The sequence below is a fragment of the Macaca thibetana genome, chromosome X (genome assembly GCF_024542745.1).
Source record: "Macaca thibetana thibetana isolate TM-01 chromosome X, ASM2454274v1, whole genome shotgun sequence".
Lineage (NCBI taxonomy): Eukaryota > Metazoa > Chordata > Mammalia > Primates > Cercopithecidae > Macaca > Macaca thibetana.
The window spans coordinates 102,280,989-102,300,669 of NC_065598.1; the positions used below are offsets into that span (position 1 = coordinate 102,280,989).

Sequence of the window (19,681 nt, forward strand, 5' to 3'; positions counted from 1 at the left end):
ACTTGCATAAGCAAATATGAATCAATAATATGTAAGCCCTATCTGGTGGAAGGAGTTAGAGTAATTCAGAGTTTAGTGTTAGATAGGGTTAATCATGGAGAGACTAAGCTTTTTTTTTCTCTGTTGGAAATCGCTGTTCACACTCAGTTGTGTGCCCAGTTAAAATGACTTGCACTCTTTATCTGTGCAACAAACAAATGACTTTAGTTACTTGCAGCTGTTGTACTTTCCGAAAAAAAGGGGCTTCTCACAAAAAGCAGACTACTGTTAAATCCTTGTTGTTCCTGGTGTGGTCCCAGGACTGGGAGCACTAATAATTGCCTAGGAGATGATTAGAAATACAGAATCTCAGGCCCCACCCTAGACCTACTGAATCTGAATTTGCATTTTAACAATGGTACCATGTGATTTCTTTGTGCATTAAAGTTTGAGAAGCATTGTGTTAGATCCTGATCTTGTTATGTCCTATTTGAAATGGAAAAGTAATTTCATAAATATTTTTGTTTTCTAGTGGCATATTTTGTGTGTACACAGTTGAAAGTTGTCAGAAATGACAATCAAGTACCTAAACTGCTTTACCTCACCACGACAAATGAGAGTGGAGTGTTTATTACTGGTGAGTAATTTCTTTGTGTATATTATTAGAAATATATTTTCTCTTCCCTAGAATTCTTCAGTACATATTAACTTTTACATAATAACATTCAACTACAAGATAGTTTTATTTTGACTTCCTTTATTACTATAAGAGTGTTTTAGCAAAGAATTTTTGGCCTGTGAAATACATTGCTTATGGATTACTTACGAATGAGGCAATGATTTTGTGACTCAGTGGAAAATTGCATTTATATCCTTCAGTCAACTTTAATTACCGCTTGGCATAGAATGTAGATAATCATAAATTGCTTGATAGATTGAAGACCTGGTTAGGCCTGGTTTCATAATATGGATTCTGTTAACAATATTTTAAAATTCTAAATGAAAACAAAAATGAGTGTCGATTTTCAGCCCCAAGATCTTATGTTTTATTTATATAACAAGAGAGGTCTCATTAATTGTCTGCAAGTATATTATTTTTTCCCTATTTCCTCCAATAATAGGATCAAAACATTAAAGAAAAACATTTCCAAATGAGAGAGTGAGGAAATAGTGTGGAATGGGGTATTTACCAGATTGTTACCATGTTGGTAATTAAGAAATGTGTTAAAAGAAGAATCCTAGGAAAGGTGTAACATACATCTTTGTCAATGCATATCTTATTTTATAAATACTATCAGATGTGAATATGGCACTTTTAAGTATGCTCTAAGAACATAAATTTAAATGCTGAGCCGTATTCATAGGACGTTTCATTCATACATGATGCCATAATTTCAGGTTAATTCGTAGTTTAAAAATTGATTATTTCAGAAGATGTCAACGATTTGGATAGTTAGAGAAATTCAAATTGTTAGTTTTTCTTCTTCCTGTGATTTTTAGCATCCTATAGCTAGCTGCAGTTTAGTCCACTTAAACTCGAATACACAGTGTGTCTGATTTCCTTCCTAGGATTTATTTACTGTCTTTGGATAATTATCTGCTACATAGCGAATAAGTGAACTTGACTGTTTTTTCTTGGTAATAAAAGAGGAATTGTTTTAATAGTAAACCGTTTTTATACAAAAATATTCATGCAGATTGTTACAGTGACATTTTTATTTCTCATTTTTTATGATTTACCCTTCCCGCGAGGAGGTCATAGAGGCCAGCCGTATACGTATGATGCCAAGGTAAAAAACTTTATTCAATGGATTAGAACAAAGTCCGATTCCGGGGAACAGAAGAATATGGTTATTGGTGGATATTACCCCTATCCACCAGTGCCAGAGACATTTTCCAAGTATAGTAGTTCTATTAAAGGTACTAATGTAATTGCCAGTCCTTCTAAATGTGTTTACATTTTATACATATGGCTTATGCTATTTCAATTAGTCATCTTTATTCTTTTCTTTTATGGGAGTGAACTAAAGTTTAACAACATTCACCGATAATAGCTTTGTCTTAATGCAGATCTAAAAATACATGTCACGTATTTTCTATATAGTTTTCCCTATATCTCGCATGGTAGTTTAAAGATTAATATTTTGATTTTATCAGACTGGAAGAAAAGAGAAAACATAGAAGATAACCAACTGGAGATATAGGTTGAGTATTCCTAATCCAAAAGTCCGAAATCTGAAATGTTCTGAAACCTGAACCTTTTTGAGTACTGAAGTGACACTTAAAGAACTACCCATTGGAGCAGTTCAGATTTTGGAATTTTGCATTAGGGAAGCTGAATTGATAAGTATAATACAAATATTCCAAACTTTAAAAAAATCAAAATCTGAAGTATTCTGGTCCTGTATATCAGAGAAGGGATGATCAGCCTATAAATATCTTGATTTAATGTCATTGAGAACACATCTGACCTTGGTGTAGATCTCAATTACTAAGATGTTCTACAGAAAGACTAAACATATCTAAAGGAGACACTGGGTAATTTGATATTCAGATACTGACAACTGTATTGTGCTACTGTGGAATGATATATATTGTGTTTAACAAAATTGAGTGCTACCTTTAAATATAAAATGATGCCAAAATAAATGAGATGCTGAATTTGGAATTGAAGTACTGATGAAAAGCCTACTATTAATATACTTTTTAGTAGAATTAATATATGACAGTTGAAAAGTTTAACACAAGCATGTTCTTTTTAAAAAAGCTATGAGATAATTGCACGATTTTGGAAAAAAAGAGAAACTTTAAAATGCTGACCTATCATCATCTAAATATTGGCATCCTCTTATACATCATAATGCTAACAATATGTAATAGTGTTTGAAATAATTAAAATGTGTTTTTCTATGCAGTGACTAGGCAACACTTTATAGTTTGAAATATAATATGTAAATTGCATTTAATATGCAAAATTTATTTTGCAAATGAAGGGTACAGAGAGGAAGCCTGTATTCAAATTTAACTGATAAAAGTATTTTGCCTATTTCACAAAATTATATAAAAGGATGCCAGATATAAACACAGTGTCTCACAGTTAAGTTAATGTAGTAAGTTTATAATTTTGTGTTGTGAAATTACATTGCAAATCTAATTCTTATTTTTATCATTTCAGTTCTTTAAAACTTACAATTTTCTTGGACTTACTCTTTTGCAGTTGAGTCGCTCTTGACAGCTATAAGTGAAGTCAGGAAGGAGATTGAAGACTTGCAGTATAGGGAACAAAAGCGCATTGCAATTCAGGGGATAATTACTGCTATAAAGTATATCCCCCATAGCAGTGCGACTGAAAGTGCCTCAGCATCAGAAACACTTCGGGTATGGTGCCAGAGAATTAATAGTATTTCTCTGAAAGCACTGTGATCATGATTGCAATTGGTACCTTTTACATTTTATTCAGAACTCACGTGTATTGACTCTTAATAATGTAAGCCTAAGAGAAAACATTAGGTTGGTGCAAAAGGATTTGTGGTTTTTGCCTGTAAAAGTAATGGCAAAAACCGCAATTCCTTTTGCACCAACCTAATATTTTTAGTTTTTTGTTTGTTTCCTTTTTGTGTCATTTATTTGGGGGCAGACTAGGCCAATAATGATTACAGACTCTGACATTTCCCAAGGCCCTCAAAACTTGGTATCCTGTTTTTGCACTCAGTGTAATTTGAGGCTATCATGGGTGTTTTAAATTTCTAGGTGGTATCTATGACTATATTAATTTCCTACCTTTTGTCCAGGCCAGTACTACAGGAAAGCTTTCATGGGAAGTTTTCTCTATATCTGGCATAGTAGTCTTACCCAGGTTCTATAACTCTTCTAGAATAAATAGTTTAGTATTATAGAAGACGCCAGTTCTGGAATCCTGGCCCAATCAAGACAAACAAGTTAACTTTTCCCATGAGTTTATCTTTTTAAAAACTATGTCTAGGACTATTCCTATTTATATGGAAATAAGTATTTAATCCAGCTTTTCAGATAGTAGTATAAGAAGGACTTATGTTTGTCTTCCTTTTAAAAAATATTTTATTAGCAGATGGATTAGATTTAATCATTTTTATAAAAGCACCGTTATGATTGAAAAGTTTTGCCAGAACTCTTGATTATGAAAAATGAATAAACTAAAATTGTAGTCTTTTATGAGATTAATGCTTGTGAATTAGCATAAAATGTTTTCTTTAAATTATTGGTTTTAGAATGCTAACAGACCCTCGACATCTCAAGCAGCTAGAGTAGAAATTCAAGAAAGAAATGGTAAACGGCATCAAGATGATGAGCCTGTGAATTCTCAGTATTTCCAAACTACATCTACAAATTTGAGCCTCAGCAATAAAATAAGAATTCTTCAAGGCCCACATGCTAATCCGTAAGTCATTTGTATTAATTATATGTAAAGTATATTTTTTCTTTTGGTTTATCTCTACCCTGTAAAATAAGCAATTATCGTAGAAGCTGTATTAATTTGTTAGGGCCCCTATAACAAAATACCACAACTGAGTGGCTTAAACACAGAAATTTGTTGTCTCAAAGTTCTGGAGGCACCGGGCGCGGTGGCTCACGCCTGTAATCCCAGCACTTTGGGAGGCCAAGGCGGGCGGATCACGAGGTCAGAAGATCAAGACCATCCTGGCTAACACGGTGAAACTCCGTCCCTACTAAAAATGCAAAAAATTAGCCGGGCGTGGTGGCAGGCGCCTGTAGTCCCAGCTACTCGGAGGGCTGAGGCAGGAGAATGGCGTGAACCCGGGAGGCAGAGCTTGCAGTGAGCCGAGATCGCGCCACTGCACTCCAGCGTGGGCGACAGAGCGAGACTCCGTCTCAAAGGAAAAAAAAAAAATTTCTGGAGGATAGAGTTCAAGATCAAGATGTCAACAGCATTGCTGCTCTCACGGATGCAAGAGAGAATCTGTTCAATGCCTCTCTCCTAGCCTCTTAGTGTGCTGACAATCTTTGACATTCCTTGACTTGTAGAAGCATCACCCCAATCTCTGCCTTCATATTCACATGGAGTTCTCTCTGTGTAGTGTCTGTGTCCAAATTTCGCCTTTTTCATAAGGATACCAGTCATATTGGATTAGGGGACCACCCTAATCCAGTATGACCTCATCTTTATCAGTAACATCTGCTATGACCCTATTTCCAAATAAGGTCATATTCAGAAGACCTGAGGGTTAGGACTTAATCATATGAATTTTGTGGGGACGCGACTCAACCCATAAGTCTGCCCTCTGGTCCCACAAAATTCCTGTCCTTCTCATATGCAAAATAGATTCACCCCATCACAACATTCCCAAAAGTCTTATCCCATAGCAGCATCAATTCTAATCCAAAATCTCATCTAAATCTCATATGGATGTAATTCATCCATCCATGATCAGGCTGATTTATCCTGGGGCAAAAATTCTTCCTCATCTGTATACCTATAAAATCAAACAAGTTATCTGTCCAGAATACAGTGATGAGATAGGTATAGGATAGACACTCCCATTCTGAAAGGGAGAAATTGGAAGGAAAAGGGGGATCATGGGTCACAAGCAACTCCAAAATCTAACAAGGCAAATAAATTGCATTCGTTTTTAAGGCTTCAGAATTATTTTCTTTGTCACAGTCTTATGTCCTCTGGGCCCACTTGGGTAACATCCCCACTCCTACAACCCTGGGTGATGGCCCTACACTCTAGAACCAAGGAAATGAACCCACCCTTTGGAATTGAAAAGGGAGCCCTTGTCCTCTGAAACCAAGGAGGTAGTGTCACTCTCAAGGTCATTCTTCCATTTTCTTGAACAACAAGAACATTATAGCTTATATTTGCTCACCAGTTTTTTAAGCATGGGTCTTTACTACAAAACATCCATACATTATGAATTGTACATGACTGGAAGTTTTTGTTTCTTTAAAGTGTCAGGAAAGCCCAAACACTCCTAAAGCAGAGTGCAGAATCACTTTGGATTTTAAGATTTTAAAAATTCCAATCTTTTAGTGTGTGCCCAGGTGCACAGCAGTTTTTGGTTGTGAATAAGTAATAGGTAAAATTTTTAATTTATTTTTAAAAATTTTTTAACTTTTAATTTTTGTGGGTGCATAGTAAGTATATATATATTTATGGGGTACATGAGATGTTTTGATACAGGCATACAATTTGAAATAAGAATGTCATGGACAATGGGGTATCCATCCCATCAAGCATTTATCGTTTGTATTACAATCAAACTACACTCTTTTAGTTACATTTAAATGTACAATTAAGTTATTATGGACTATAGTCACTCTGATGTGCTATCAAGTAGTAGGTCTTATTCATTCTTTCTAACTGTTTATTTGTACCTATTAAACATCTTCACTTCCCCGCACCCCCCTACTACCCTTCCCAGACTCTGGTAACAGTCCTTCTAAACTCTACCTTTATGAGTTCAATTGTTTGATTTTTAGATCCCACAAATAGGTGAGAACATGGAATGTTCATATTTCTATGCTTGGCTCATTTCACGTAACATAATGATCTCCAGTTCCATCCATGTTGTTGCAAATCACTGGATCTCATTTGTTATGGATAAATAGTACTCCATTGGGTATATGTATCACATTTTCTTTATCCATTCATCTGTTGATGGACATGTAGGTTGCTTCCAAATCTTAGCTATTATAAACAGTGCTGCAACAACATAGGAGTGCAAATATCTCTTTGGTATACTGATTTCCTTTCTCCTGGGTATATACCCAACAGTGGGATTGCTGGATCACATTGTATTTCAATTTTCAGTTTCTTTGAGGAACCTCCAAACTGTTCTCCATAGTGGTTGTACTAATTTACATTCCCACCAACAGTGTACAGAGTTCCTTTTCTCCACGTCATCACCAGCATTTGTTATTGCCTGTATTTTGGATTTAAGCCATTTTAACTGAGGTAAAATGGTATCTATCCACAGCTTTTTGAGGGTTTTTGTCATGAAGGAATGTTGAATTTTATTAAACGTCTTTTTCAGCATCAAATGAAATGCTTGTGTGATTTTCATTTGCATTTCTCTGGTGATCAGTGATGTTGAGCACCTTTTCATGTGCCTGTTTGCCATTTGTATATCTTCTTTTGAGAAACGTCTATTCAAATCTTTTGTCCATTTTTGATTGGATTATTCGATTTATTCCTGTAAAGTTGTTTGAGCTCCTTATATATTCTGGTTATTAATAATCCCTTGTCAGATGGGTAGTTTGCAAGTATTTCAACCCATTCTGTGGGTTGTCTCTTCACTTTGTTGATTGTTTCCTTTGCTGTGCAGAAGCTTTTTACCTTCATATCATTCTATTTGTCCATTTTTGCTTTGGTTGCCTGTTCTTGCGGGGTATTACTCAAGAAATATTTGCCCAGACCAATGTCCTGTAGATTTTCCCCAATGTTTTCTTGTAGCAGTTTCATATCTTGATGTATTAGATTTAGGTCTTTAATCCATTTTGAGTTGATTTTTGTATATGGCGAGAGATAGGGGTATAGTTTCATTCTTCTGAATATGGATATCCAGTTTTCCCAGCACCGTTTATTGGAAAGACTGTCTTTACCCCAGTGTATGTTCTTGACACCTTTGTTAAAAATTAGTTCACTTTAGGTGTGTGGATTTGTGTGTTGATCAATTGAAATGATTGTATGGTTTTGATCCTTTATTCTGTTGATATGATATATCACATTGATTTGCATACGTTGATTAGGATAGCTTTGGCTATTCTGGGTCTTTTGTGGTTCCATCTAAATTTTAGGATGGTATTTTCTATTTCTGTGAAGAATGTCATTGGTATTTTGACAGGGATTGCATTGAATATGTAGATTGCTTTCAGCAGTATAGACATTGTAATAAATTGATTCTTCTAATACATGATCATACAGTATTTTTCCATTTTTGAATGTCCTCTTCAATTTCTTTCATCAGTGTTTTATAGTTTTCATTATAGACATCTTTCACTTGTTTGGTTATGTTCATTCCTAGGTATTTAATTTTATGTGTGGCTGTTGTGAATGGGATTACTTTTTTATTTCTTTTTCACATTTTTCATTTTGGGCATAGAGAAATGCTACTGATTTTTGTATGTTGATTTTGTATCCTGCAAGTTTAGTGAGTTTACGAGTTCTAATAGTTTTCTTGTGGAGTCTTTAAGTTTTTCCAAATATAAAATCATATCCTCTGCAAACAAGGATTATTTGACTTCTTCCTTTCCAAGTTGGATGCCCTTTATTTCTTTCTCTTGTCTGATTGCTTTAGCTAGGACTTCCAGTACTGTGTTTAATAACGGGGGTGAAAGTGTGCATCCTTGTTGTCTTCCAGATCTGAGGAAAGGCTATCAGTTTTTCCCCATTCAGTATGATGCTAGTTGTGGGTCTTTCGTATATGGTTTTTATTATGTTGAAGTACATTCCTTCTATCCACAGCTTTTTGAGGGTTTTTATCATGAAAGGATATTGAATTTTATCAAATGTTTTTTCAGCATCAATTGAAATGATTGTATGGTTTTGATCCTTTATTCTGTTGATATGTTGAACCATCTTGGCATCCCAGGGATAAATCTCACTTGGTCATGATAAGAGATCATTCTAATATATTGTTGAATTTGGTTTGCTAGTATTTTGTTGAGGATTTTTGCATCAAAATTCCTCAGAGATATTGACCTGTAGTTTTCTTTTATGGATGTGTCTTTGTCTGGTTTTGTTATAAGGGTAATATTGGCCTTGCAGAATGAGTTTGGAAGTATTCCTTCCTCCTCCATTTTTTTGAATAGTTTGAGTAGGATTAATATTAGCTCTTCCTTAAATGTTTGGTAGAATTCATCAATGTAGCCATTGGATCCCAGGCTTTTCTTTACTGGGAGACTTTTTATTACAACTTCCATCTCATTACTTGTTATTGGTCTGTTCAGGTTTTGGATTTCTTCCTGGTTCAATCTTGGTAGGTTGTATGTGTCTAGGAATTTGTCCATTTCTTCTAAATTTTCCATTTCGTTGGCATATAGTTGTACATAGTAGCCACTAATGAACCTCTGAATTTCTGCAGTATCAGTTGTAAAGCTCCTTTTGCATTTCTAATTTTATTTATTTGGATCTTCTCTCTTTTTTTCATAGTCTGGTGAAATGTAAGTTTTGTTTAACTTTTCAAGAAAGCAGCTTTTTGCTTCATTGATCTTTTGTATTGATTTTCTCATTTCAATTTTATTTATTTATGCTCTGATCTTGTTTTCTTCCACTAATTTGGGTTTGTTTTGCTCTTGCCTTTCTAATTCTTTAAGATGCATCATTAGGTTGCTTATTTGACTTTTTTCTTCTTTTTTGTTGGAGGCACTTATAGCTGTAAACGTCCCTCTTACTCCTGCTTTTGCTGTATCCCTTAGGTTTTGTTATGTTTTGTTTCTATTTTCATTTGCTTCGAGAAATTTTTCAATTTTCTTCTTAATTTCTTCATTGACACATTGGTAATTGAAGAGCATGCTGTTTAATTTCTATGTATTTGTATAGTTTCCAAAAATCATTCTTGTTATTAATTTCTAGTTTTCTTCCATTGTGAACACAAAAGATGCTGGATATTATTTGTTTATTTGAATGTTTTAAGACTTGTTTTGTGACCTAACGTATGATCTACCCTTCAGAATGATCCACGTGCTGAGGAAAAGCATGTGTATTCTGCAGCTGTTGGATTACATGTTCTGTAAATATCTATTAGATCCATTTGATCTACAGTGCAGATTAAGTCCAATATTTCTTTGTTGATTTTCTATCTAGATTTGTCCAGTGCTGAAAGTGGGGTGTTGAAGTCTCTAGCTATTATTGTACTGCAGCCTATCTGTCCCTTTAGCTCTAATAATATTTGGTTTATATATCTGGGTGCTCTAGTGTTGAGTGCATACGTATTTAAAATTGTTATATTGTCTTGCTGGATTGACTCTTTTATCATTATATAGTGACCTTCTTTGTCTCTTCTTATTGTTTTTGTCTCGAAATTGATTTTGTCTGATATAAAGATAGCTACTCCTATGGTTTTTTTGGTTTCCCTTGACATGGAATATCTTTTCCCATCCGTTTATTTTCAGTTTACATATATCTTTATAGGTAAAGTATGTTTCTTATAAACAACAGATCAATGGATTTTGCTGCTATGGGATAAGACTTTTGGGCATGTAGTGATGGGGTGAACCTATTTTGCATATGAGAAGGACAGGAATTTTGTGGGACCAGAGGGCAGACTTATGGGTTGAGTCGTGTCCCCACAAAATTCATATGATGAAGTCCTAACCCTCAGGTCTTCTGAATATGACCTTATTTGGAAATAGGGTCATAGCAGATGTAACTGATAAGGATGAGTTCATACTTTTGTAGAGAGCTAAGTCTGGTGAAAGAGACAGACTTTTAAACCTGTAATTTCAGTATGATATGGTGAATGCCATGATAGAAGTTTATTCACAGTACTATAATAGTATATACAAGGGGCAGTTAGCCTTGGCAAGAGATCAGGGGAAGCTTCTTGTAGGAAATTATGCTGGAGCTAAATCTTGAAGGATGAGTAAGAGTTAACCAGGTAAATGAAAGGGACATAGGATTGTTCCAGGCAGAAAGAAAAGCATGAAGGTTTAAAGCACCATGGGGCTAATAAAAAACTATGAACCGAAGTTGGAAAGGCAGGCCAGATTGTTTTCCATAATTTTTGAACAAAGAAAACATAAAAACTAGGCCATTGCATTTATTTTATTTTTACTTATTTATTTTTAATTTTTGTAAGTATATGTTAGGTACACATATTCATGAAGTACATGAGATGTTTTGATACAGGCATACAATGCATAATAATCACATCATGGAGAATGGGGTATCCATCCCCTCAAGCATTTATCCTTTGTGTTACAAACAAATTACACAGTCTTTTAGTTATTTTAAAATGTACAGTGAAGTTATTATGGACTATAGTCACCCAGTTGTGCTATCAAATAGTAGGACTTATTCAATCTTTCTATATTTTTGTACCTATTAACTATCCATACCTCTCCCAAACTCCCCCACTCCCTTTCCCAGCCTCTGGTAACCATTCTTCTTCTACTCTCTATCTCCATGAGTTGGGCTGTTTTAATTTTTAGCTCTCACAAATAAGTGAGAACATGCAATGTTTATGTTTCTGTGCCTATCTTATTTCCACTTAACACAATGATCTCCAGTTCCATCCATGTCATTGCAAATGACAGGATCTTATTCATTTTATGCCTAATAGTACTCCATTGTGTATATGTACCACATTTTCTTTGTCCATTCATCTGTTGATGGACTCTTAGGTTGCTTCCAAACCTTAGCTATTGTAAAAGCTGCTGCAACAAATATGGAAGTACAGCTATCTCTTTGATATACTGATTTTCTTTCTTTTGGGTATCTATGCTCAATTATATGGTAGCTCAATTTTTAATTTTTGTAGAAACCTCCAAACTTTTCTCCATAGTGGGTATACTAACTTACATTCCTACCAACATTATACAGGGTTTTCCCTTTCTCCACATTCTTGTCAGCATTTGTTATTTGCCTGTCTTTTGGATTTAAGCCATTTTTACTGGGATGAGATGATATCTCATTATAGTTTTGATTTGGATTTCTCTGATGATCAGTGATGTTGAGCACCTTTTCATATACCTGTTTGCCATTTGTTTGTCTTTTTTGAGAAATGTCTATTAGAGAAATTTCATTTCTCATAAAAATGTCAAATCTTTTCCCCATTTTTCATCAAATTATTAGCTTTTTTCCTTTACAGTTTTGTTTGAGCTCCTTATATATTCTGGTTATTAATCCCTTGTCAGATGAGTAGTTTGCAAATATTTTCTCCCATTCTGTGGGTTGTCTCTTCACTTTGATTATTTTGTTTGCCGTGCATGCAGTAAATTTTAAATTTCTGTCATAAAGAATAAAAATATTATCTTCAGTTAATATTTAATAAAATTAATGCTCCATTTTATGGAATAATCCTTAAAATTTCAATCTATTGCAGTATTTGAGTTGTTTTATATATGGATATTTTTCATAATTATTAGTGTATTTAAATGTATTATTCAACAAACTTTACCTGTATATTTTCTAAATTTATTGAATTAGAATAAATTCTGAATAGAACCAATTGATTTGTTTTTCATTTGAGGCTCTTTTTATAATGATTGGTTATACTCTTCTTATCCTTCATAGAGTTGCTGTACCTCAACCAGGAGCTTCTGTACAAACAAAGGGAATTAAACCAGGCATGCCAAGCATCTTCAACCGTATGTTACTGTTTGTTGCCATTATTTATGAAAACTTTATGAAACATTATTCTATGAAGATTACTATTTAATTACTAAGCACAAGTAATACGAGCTTAGAATGTATGCTTTGCATGTAGTAATATTAGCTTAGGTCACTGTCAAAAATGTACTGATCAATTTGGTATCATCCCAAAAGTGAAAGTAATTATAAACAAACTTATACTTATCAGTTTGTTTCATTAGTAATAGCATATCTCTTCAAATGTACTATTTTTAACAGAAGAATAAGTAGGAAGTTTAATTTTATTTTTAATTGACAACAAATATGGATATCTCTTAAAAGTAAATTGTATCTTCTTTCTTTGCTATTGGGTTGACTGGTTTGAACTTTGGCCTCATTTCCGAGGTGATTTCGTAATACAATTTTTTTCTGGTGGGGTGTCCATAGGGTGGTTTGGTTTAAGTCAGATCTTAGGTATCATCTCTCTGGATTAGACTTTTTAGCACCTTATTTCCTTGCTTTGCTTTTGGTGTTATTTTGTTTTCATCCTCCACCTAGACAAAAGTGATACTGTCGTTTTATTGAATACTACCTTGTTAAAGTTGATGTCTCAATGAACTTTTCCAAAGTATTTAAATATGACTTTTGTTGATTGTTACATGATATAAAATTGGGGCATTGTGAACAAGTCCATTCTAAACATTTTAAGCCTTTTTAGAAACACAATTCCCATCTGTGCTTACCTATTAGATTTATGTATGTGGGTTAGTTAATAATAGATTTTTATTCATTTCTCATGTCATATTCTAGATTGATTATTCTCTATAAGGCTGAATACTTTGTCCAAAAGTTTCAATGAGCACTTTAGATGATTTCAGTAAAAAATGTAATTTGGGGACTTAGGGAGAAAAATATTATTTTTTCCCAGCTAAGCATAATTTGAAATAAAAAAATGTTCCTCAGACAATGGATCTTGCCTGGACTCTAAATTGTAAAAATGAAGGAGAAAACCATAATTGTTCCCAGGTTTTGTGATTCTCTGTTTAATATCCAAGAAAGCAATTAAATTCTATTCTTCAGCTTGTCAACTTGGTGATTAAACTTCATAAAGATTTCTATATTAGCATCTGCTAAGATTATCCCCTCTCTTTTACCTGTAGAAGATAATATGGTACTTCTCACAATTATATAATAATAGTACCAGCCATTTATTGAGCATTTATGTGTCAGGCACTGTGCTAGGCTTTATGGGCACATTTTGTTTATCCCACAGGGAGTGGTTATTTGAAATTAATCTCATGTTTTCCTTCCTATTCCATGCTGTTTTGGAGAAAGCTCTTGTTTAGATGTAGTTAATCATTCACTTGCTAACTAAAGTTGAAAGATATAATTGATTGAGTCTTAGGCTAGAGAAAGAAATAAATCCAAGACTAGCCTGACAGACCAGTAGCAAAAAGAGGGATTGCCTTATGGTAAATCTGGCCAATTGAAAACCCAAAACAAAAGAAAAACATTATAATATAAGTGTATAATCAAGCTCTAAACAAGAATGAAAAATCACCAGGTGCCAGAAACAAAAAAGGAATTTAAATTTAATAGTGAGTAGGATCCAAAACTAAAAATGTTCAAGGACATCTCAGAACTAGATAGAGGCCTTAATTTTCATGGGCTGGGGTATAATAACTACATGGGAAGGAGAGTCCAGACCACAGGCCTCCTACTTGTGAAGAAGTAAAACTAATGTAAAGTTGCAAGTTTGCAGAAGGGCAGAAAAATTGTGACCATCAATGTGGAGAGGTATCAAAGAGCTTTCTGTATCTCCTGGGCAATGGGTGAGAAAAAGTCATCTGAGAGAAAGTGGAATCCCAGACCTGTGCAGCATGGAAGTGTGGTTGCAGTTCACATGATTAAAATGGTGAGGCTACTGAACTAAGGAGTTAACACTAATATCTGGTCCAAAATCAGTGAAATCAAGACCCTAAGGTCTAGACAAAGGCAGTTGTGAAACTTCCTAAAAGAGATTTCTTGTAACATAGGGTGCTTGGGATTCCCTTGGAAAACAATGTCTACAGAAAATGGATTCATGGTTAAAAATTACAAACTTCCAAAGGAAATGAGCTACTACTGAAAGGCAATGTGATCAGATGTAACACATGGAAGAATTTATACCCCAGGAAGTAGAAATACTAGGCCAATCAGAAAGAGGCTTTTAAACCTATTTTTATTATTTTTATAATTTTTTTATAGAGATAGTGTCTCACTCTGTTTCCCAGGTTGATCTCAAACTCCTGGCCTCAATTGATCCTCCAGCCTCAGCCTCCCAAAGTGCTAGGATTACAGGTTTGAGCCACTATATCCAGCTCTAAAATAAACACATTTTAAAAGTTAAAGGAATAAATAAAAATCAGTAAGTCGGAAACAGATCAATATGAAGAAAAAGCTGACATATGTGAAAAAGGTATCCATGCACACACTTATCAGTAGACAATGAGTAGAATAATAGATAAATGCAGATGAAGAAATAATTTAGTGTGTTTGGAGATACTTAGGAAATCACACCAGAGAGTGGTAAAGAGTTTAGAAAGGTAAAATATAAGTTGAGAGACATGGTGGATAGGATGAGAAAGTTCCATTTTTATCAATAAAGGTTCAGGAGGACAGAACAGAGATAGAAAGAAGCAGTATTTGAAGAGGGTATTTTTTCAAAATTATATATATATTTTTTTATATATACACATATATGAATTTTTTAAATTGAAGGATCACAGTGAATTCTGAGTAGAATAAAAATAATCTGTATCTAGACATATAATATGTGATAAATGATACAGACCATGATAATGAACCGTAGAGCATCAAAGATAAACATTCTTAAAACTAGCAGAGATAAAAGACAGATTCATCAACAAAGAAAACAAAATTAGATGGAAAAATTTCCCAAAAACAATAGTGCTTTAGACAGTGAAATGTCTTCAAAGTGTTAAGATAATTCCTAACCTGGAATTTTATGTCTACCTAAACAATCAAGCAAGAGTGAAGGTGAAATACAGGTATTTTCAGATAGTCAGAGACTAAAAGAGTTATTACTTGTAGAGTCTCAATGAATGAATTACTAAAGAATTCTGAGAGATGGAAAAGCAAAACGAAAGGAAGTATCAGAATGTAAGAAGCAATGGTAAGCAAAGAAGTTAGTAAAATATTGGTAAATATAAATAAATATGTTCAGTAGAAATTAATAACGATGATAATGCATTATTTCATGGGATTTGAAACAAAGTAGAATGAAAATACTATTTAAGGTCAAATGGATGGAAAGATGAGAATTGAAGCATTCTAAGATCATTGTATCTTTATGGAAAATAGTAGAGATTTATATACTGCAGACTTTGTAAATTTAAACATGTGAGTTAAAAAATTTAAGATCGAGCTGAAAGAATAGGATAGAATGTATAACTTCTGAAGCAGCACAGAAAAAAAGAGGAGGAATTATGAAAAATTTTTCAGGGCAGTAAAATAGAAAAAAGGAGAAAAAGCAAAGAAAAGGCTTGATTGAGATAAAACATGGGCTGGGAATGGTGGCTTATGTCTGTGATTCCTGCACTTGGGGAGTCTGAGACACAAGATTACTTGAGGTCAGGAGTTCAAGACCAGTCTGGGCAACATAATGGGACTCCATCTCTCTCTTCTTTTTAAGATAATACACAAAATAATATAGCTGAGATAATTCTGAATTATTTCAATAAATGTAAATGTATTAAACTTTCATATTTCAATCTTAAAAATTAATCCAGTTACATCCTACATATAAGAGACACACTTCAGCCTGGTGCAGTGGCATGCACCTATAGTCCTAGCTACTCAGGAAGCTGAGGCAGAAGGATCACTTGAGCCCAGGAGTTTGAGACTGTAGTGTGCTATGATCATGTCTGTGAATAGCCACTGCACTTCAGCCTGGGCAACAGAGTGAGAACTCATCTCAAAGAAAATTTTTTAAGAGAGGGACATACTTAAGCAAAATTATATGAAAGGTTAAAAATAAAGGAATGGCAAAATATATACCTGATATATACTAACCAAGAGAAAAGTGGTATAGCAATATTCATATGAAGTAAATAGAATTTAAGGTAAAAACTATAAGTAAAGGTAAATAGGGACAATATAGAATATATAGGATGATAAGTGGACATTCCACTAAGAATACAATAACAATCATGAATGTATATAGCATATAATATAATATAATATTAAAAAGGTAAATAACCTGGTAGATTTTAAAAGAGCAGTTGATGCGCATAACAATCATGATGCACTCCTCTTAAAATAATAGAACAAGAAGACAAAAACATCATTAAATGCACACACACACGTACACACACACCACTGAAAACCAGGATAAACGAAATCTTAAAAGAAGCGGAAGAGAAAAGAAAAAAATACACATAAGTCACAAAGGAGCAAAGACAAGCATTACAGCAGATGTCTCTTAAGAAATTATATAATCATGGAGCATGCCTGTATTACCAGTGACTTGGGAGGCTGAGGCAGGAGAATTGCTTGAATTCAGGAGGCGGAGGTTGCAGTGAGCCAAAATTACACCACTGCACTCCAGCCTGGGTGAGAGTGAGATTCTGTCAAAAAAAAAAAAAAACCTGTAAACTTAGAATTCTATACACAGTGAATATAACTTTTAAAAATAAAGGCGAAATAAAGACAAAAGCTGAGCGATTTCATCACCACCAGACCTACACAATGAAAAATATTAAAGGAAGTTCTTCAGGCAGAAAACGTATAACACCTGATAGAAATTTTGATCTAAATAAAGGAAGATAAAGCACTAGAAATAGTAAATAGGTGGGTAAAATAAAATATATTTTCTCATTTTTCTTTTAGATCAGAAATAGTGAAAATATATTGTGGAGTTTATAGTTTATATAGAAGTAAAGTGTTATGGAAAAAATAGCATGATGACTGAAGGGGATATGGAAATACACTGTTCTAAAATTCTTACACTACATACATGAAGATGCATGTAGTTCATTTGAAGGTTCAATGATGCATGTAGCAAATGATGCATGTAGCATCATTTGAAGGTAGATTGTAGTACGTTAATGTTGTATATTATAGACCTTAGAGAAAACACTAAAAAAAAGTGTAGCTAATCAATAACAGGGCTTAATGGGATTATTTTTTATTTTATTTTATTTCATTATATTATACGTTTAAGTTCTGGGATACATTTGCAGAACGTGCAGGTTTGTTACATAGGTATATACGTGCCATGGTGGTTTGCTGCACCCATCAACCCATCATCTACATTAGGTATTTCTCCTAATGCTATCCCTCTCCTAGCCCCCAACTTGCTGACAGGCACCCGGTGTGGGATGTTCCCCTCCCTGTGTCCATGTGTGCTCATTGTTCAACTCCCACTTATTAGTGAGAACATGTGGTGTTTGGTTTTCTGTTCTTGTGTTAATTTGCTGAGAATGATGGTTTCCACCTTCATCCATATCCCTGCAAAGGACATGAACTCATCCGTTTTTATGGCTGCATAGTATTCCATGGTGTATATGTGCCACATTTTCTTTATTCAGTGTATCATTGTTGGGCATTTGGGATGGTTCCAAGTCTTTGCTATTGTGAACAGTGCCTCAATAAATATACATGTGCATGTGTCTTTATAGCAGAATAATTTACAATCTTTTAGTATATACCCAGTAATGGGATTCTGGGTCAAATGGTATTTCTGGTTCTAGATCCTTGAGGAATCACCACGCTGTCTTCCACAATGGTAGAACTAATTTACACTGCCACCAACAGTGTAAATGCATTCCTCTTTCTCCACATCCTCTCCCGCATCTGTTGTTTCCTGACTTTATAATGATCACCATTCTAACTGGCGTGAGACGGTATCTCATTGTGGTTTTGATTTGCATTTCTCTAATGACCAGTAATGATGAGCTTTTTTTCATATGTTTGTTGGATGCATAAATGTCTTCTTTAGAGAAGTGTCTGTTCATATCCTTCACCCACTTCTTGATGGGGTTGTTTATTTTTTTTCTTGTAAATTTGTTTAAGTGACCAATGGAACAGAACAGAAGCCTCAGAAATAACACCACACATCAACAACCATCTGATCTTTGACAAACCTGACAAAAACAAGCAATAGGGAAAGGATTCCCCATTTAATAAATGGTGTTGGGAAAACTGACTAGCCACATGCAGAAAACTGACACTGGACCCCTTCCTTACACCTTATACAAAAATTAATTCAAGATGGATTAAAGACTTAAACGTAAGACCTAAATCCATAACAACCCTAGAAAAAAACCTAGGCAGTATCACTCAGGACATAGGCATGGGCAAAGACTTTATGACTAAAACACCAGAAGCAATGACAACAAAAGCCAAAATTGACAAATGGGATCTAATTAAACTAAAGAGCTTCTGCACAGCAAAAGAAACTATCACCAGAATGAACAGGCAACCTACAGAATGGGAGAAAATTTTTGCAATCTGTCCATCTGACGAAAGGCTAGTATCCAGAATCTACAAAGGGATTATTTTTTAAACATTCAATCCAAGAGAAGGCAGGAAAAGAGAAAATCGATCTAAGGAATAGATGACTCAAGGAGAAACAATAGAAAAGTAGCAAATTTAAGCCCTTCCATGGTTAATTGCACGCATACCTCAGAGATACTGTGGGTTTAGTGCCAAACCATTAGAATAAAGTGAAAATTGCAGTAGAGCGAATCACACAAATTTTTAGGTTTTTCAGGACATGTAAAATTATGTTTACATTCTAATAAGTATGCAATATCATTAAATCCAAAAATGTACATATCTTAATTTAAAAATACTGTATTGCTAAAAAATGTTAACCATCATCTGAGCCTTCAGTGAGTCATAGTCTTTCTGCTGGTGGAGGGTCTTGCCTTATGTTAATGGCTGTGGCAATTTCTTTTTTTTTTTTAAGTTGTTACTAGTTTCATTTTTTTTCAGATTTTCTTTTTTTTATTATACTTTAAGTTCTAGGGTACATGTGCACAATGTGCAGGTTTGTTACAAATGTATAGATGTGCCATGTTGGTGTGCTGCACCTGTTAACTCATCATTTACATTAGGTATATCTCCTAATGCTATCCCTCCCCCACTCCCCAGCCCATGACAGGCCCCGGAGTGTGATGTTCCCCACCCTGTGTCCAGGTGTTCTCATTGTTCAATTCCCAGCTATGAGTGAGAACATGCGGTGTTTGGTTTTCTGTCCTTGAGATAGTTTGCTCAGAATGATGGTTTCCAGCTTCATCCATGACCCTACAAAGGACATGAGCTCATCCGGTTTTTTTTTATTATTATACTTTAAGTTCTAGGGTACATGTGCACAACATGCAGGTTTGTTACATATATATATAT

The 19,681-nt window shown here is 34.3% G+C and overlaps 1 protein-coding gene across 2 annotated transcripts in view; it reads left to right on the forward strand.

The window, feature by feature from the left end:
* The window catches only part of RADX (RPA1 related single stranded DNA binding protein, X-linked), an 81,158-nt gene that overhangs the window by 25,855 nt on the left and 35,622 nt on the right, over nucleotides 1-19,681 (forward strand). Inside the window, exons 7-11 of one of the 2 annotated variants that reach the window (XM_050775917.1) lie at nucleotides 512-616; nucleotides 1,735-1,899; nucleotides 3,197-3,357; nucleotides 4,227-4,396; nucleotides 12,215-12,288. In XM_050775917.1, the coding sequence (XP_050631874.1) occupies nucleotides 512-616; nucleotides 1,735-1,899; nucleotides 3,197-3,357; nucleotides 4,227-4,396; nucleotides 12,215-12,288 (675 nt within the window). The remainder of the gene's footprint in view (nucleotides 1-511; nucleotides 617-1,734; nucleotides 1,900-3,196; nucleotides 3,358-4,226; nucleotides 4,397-12,214; nucleotides 12,289-19,681) is intronic. The other variant, XM_050775918.1, reaches the window with a different exon arrangement.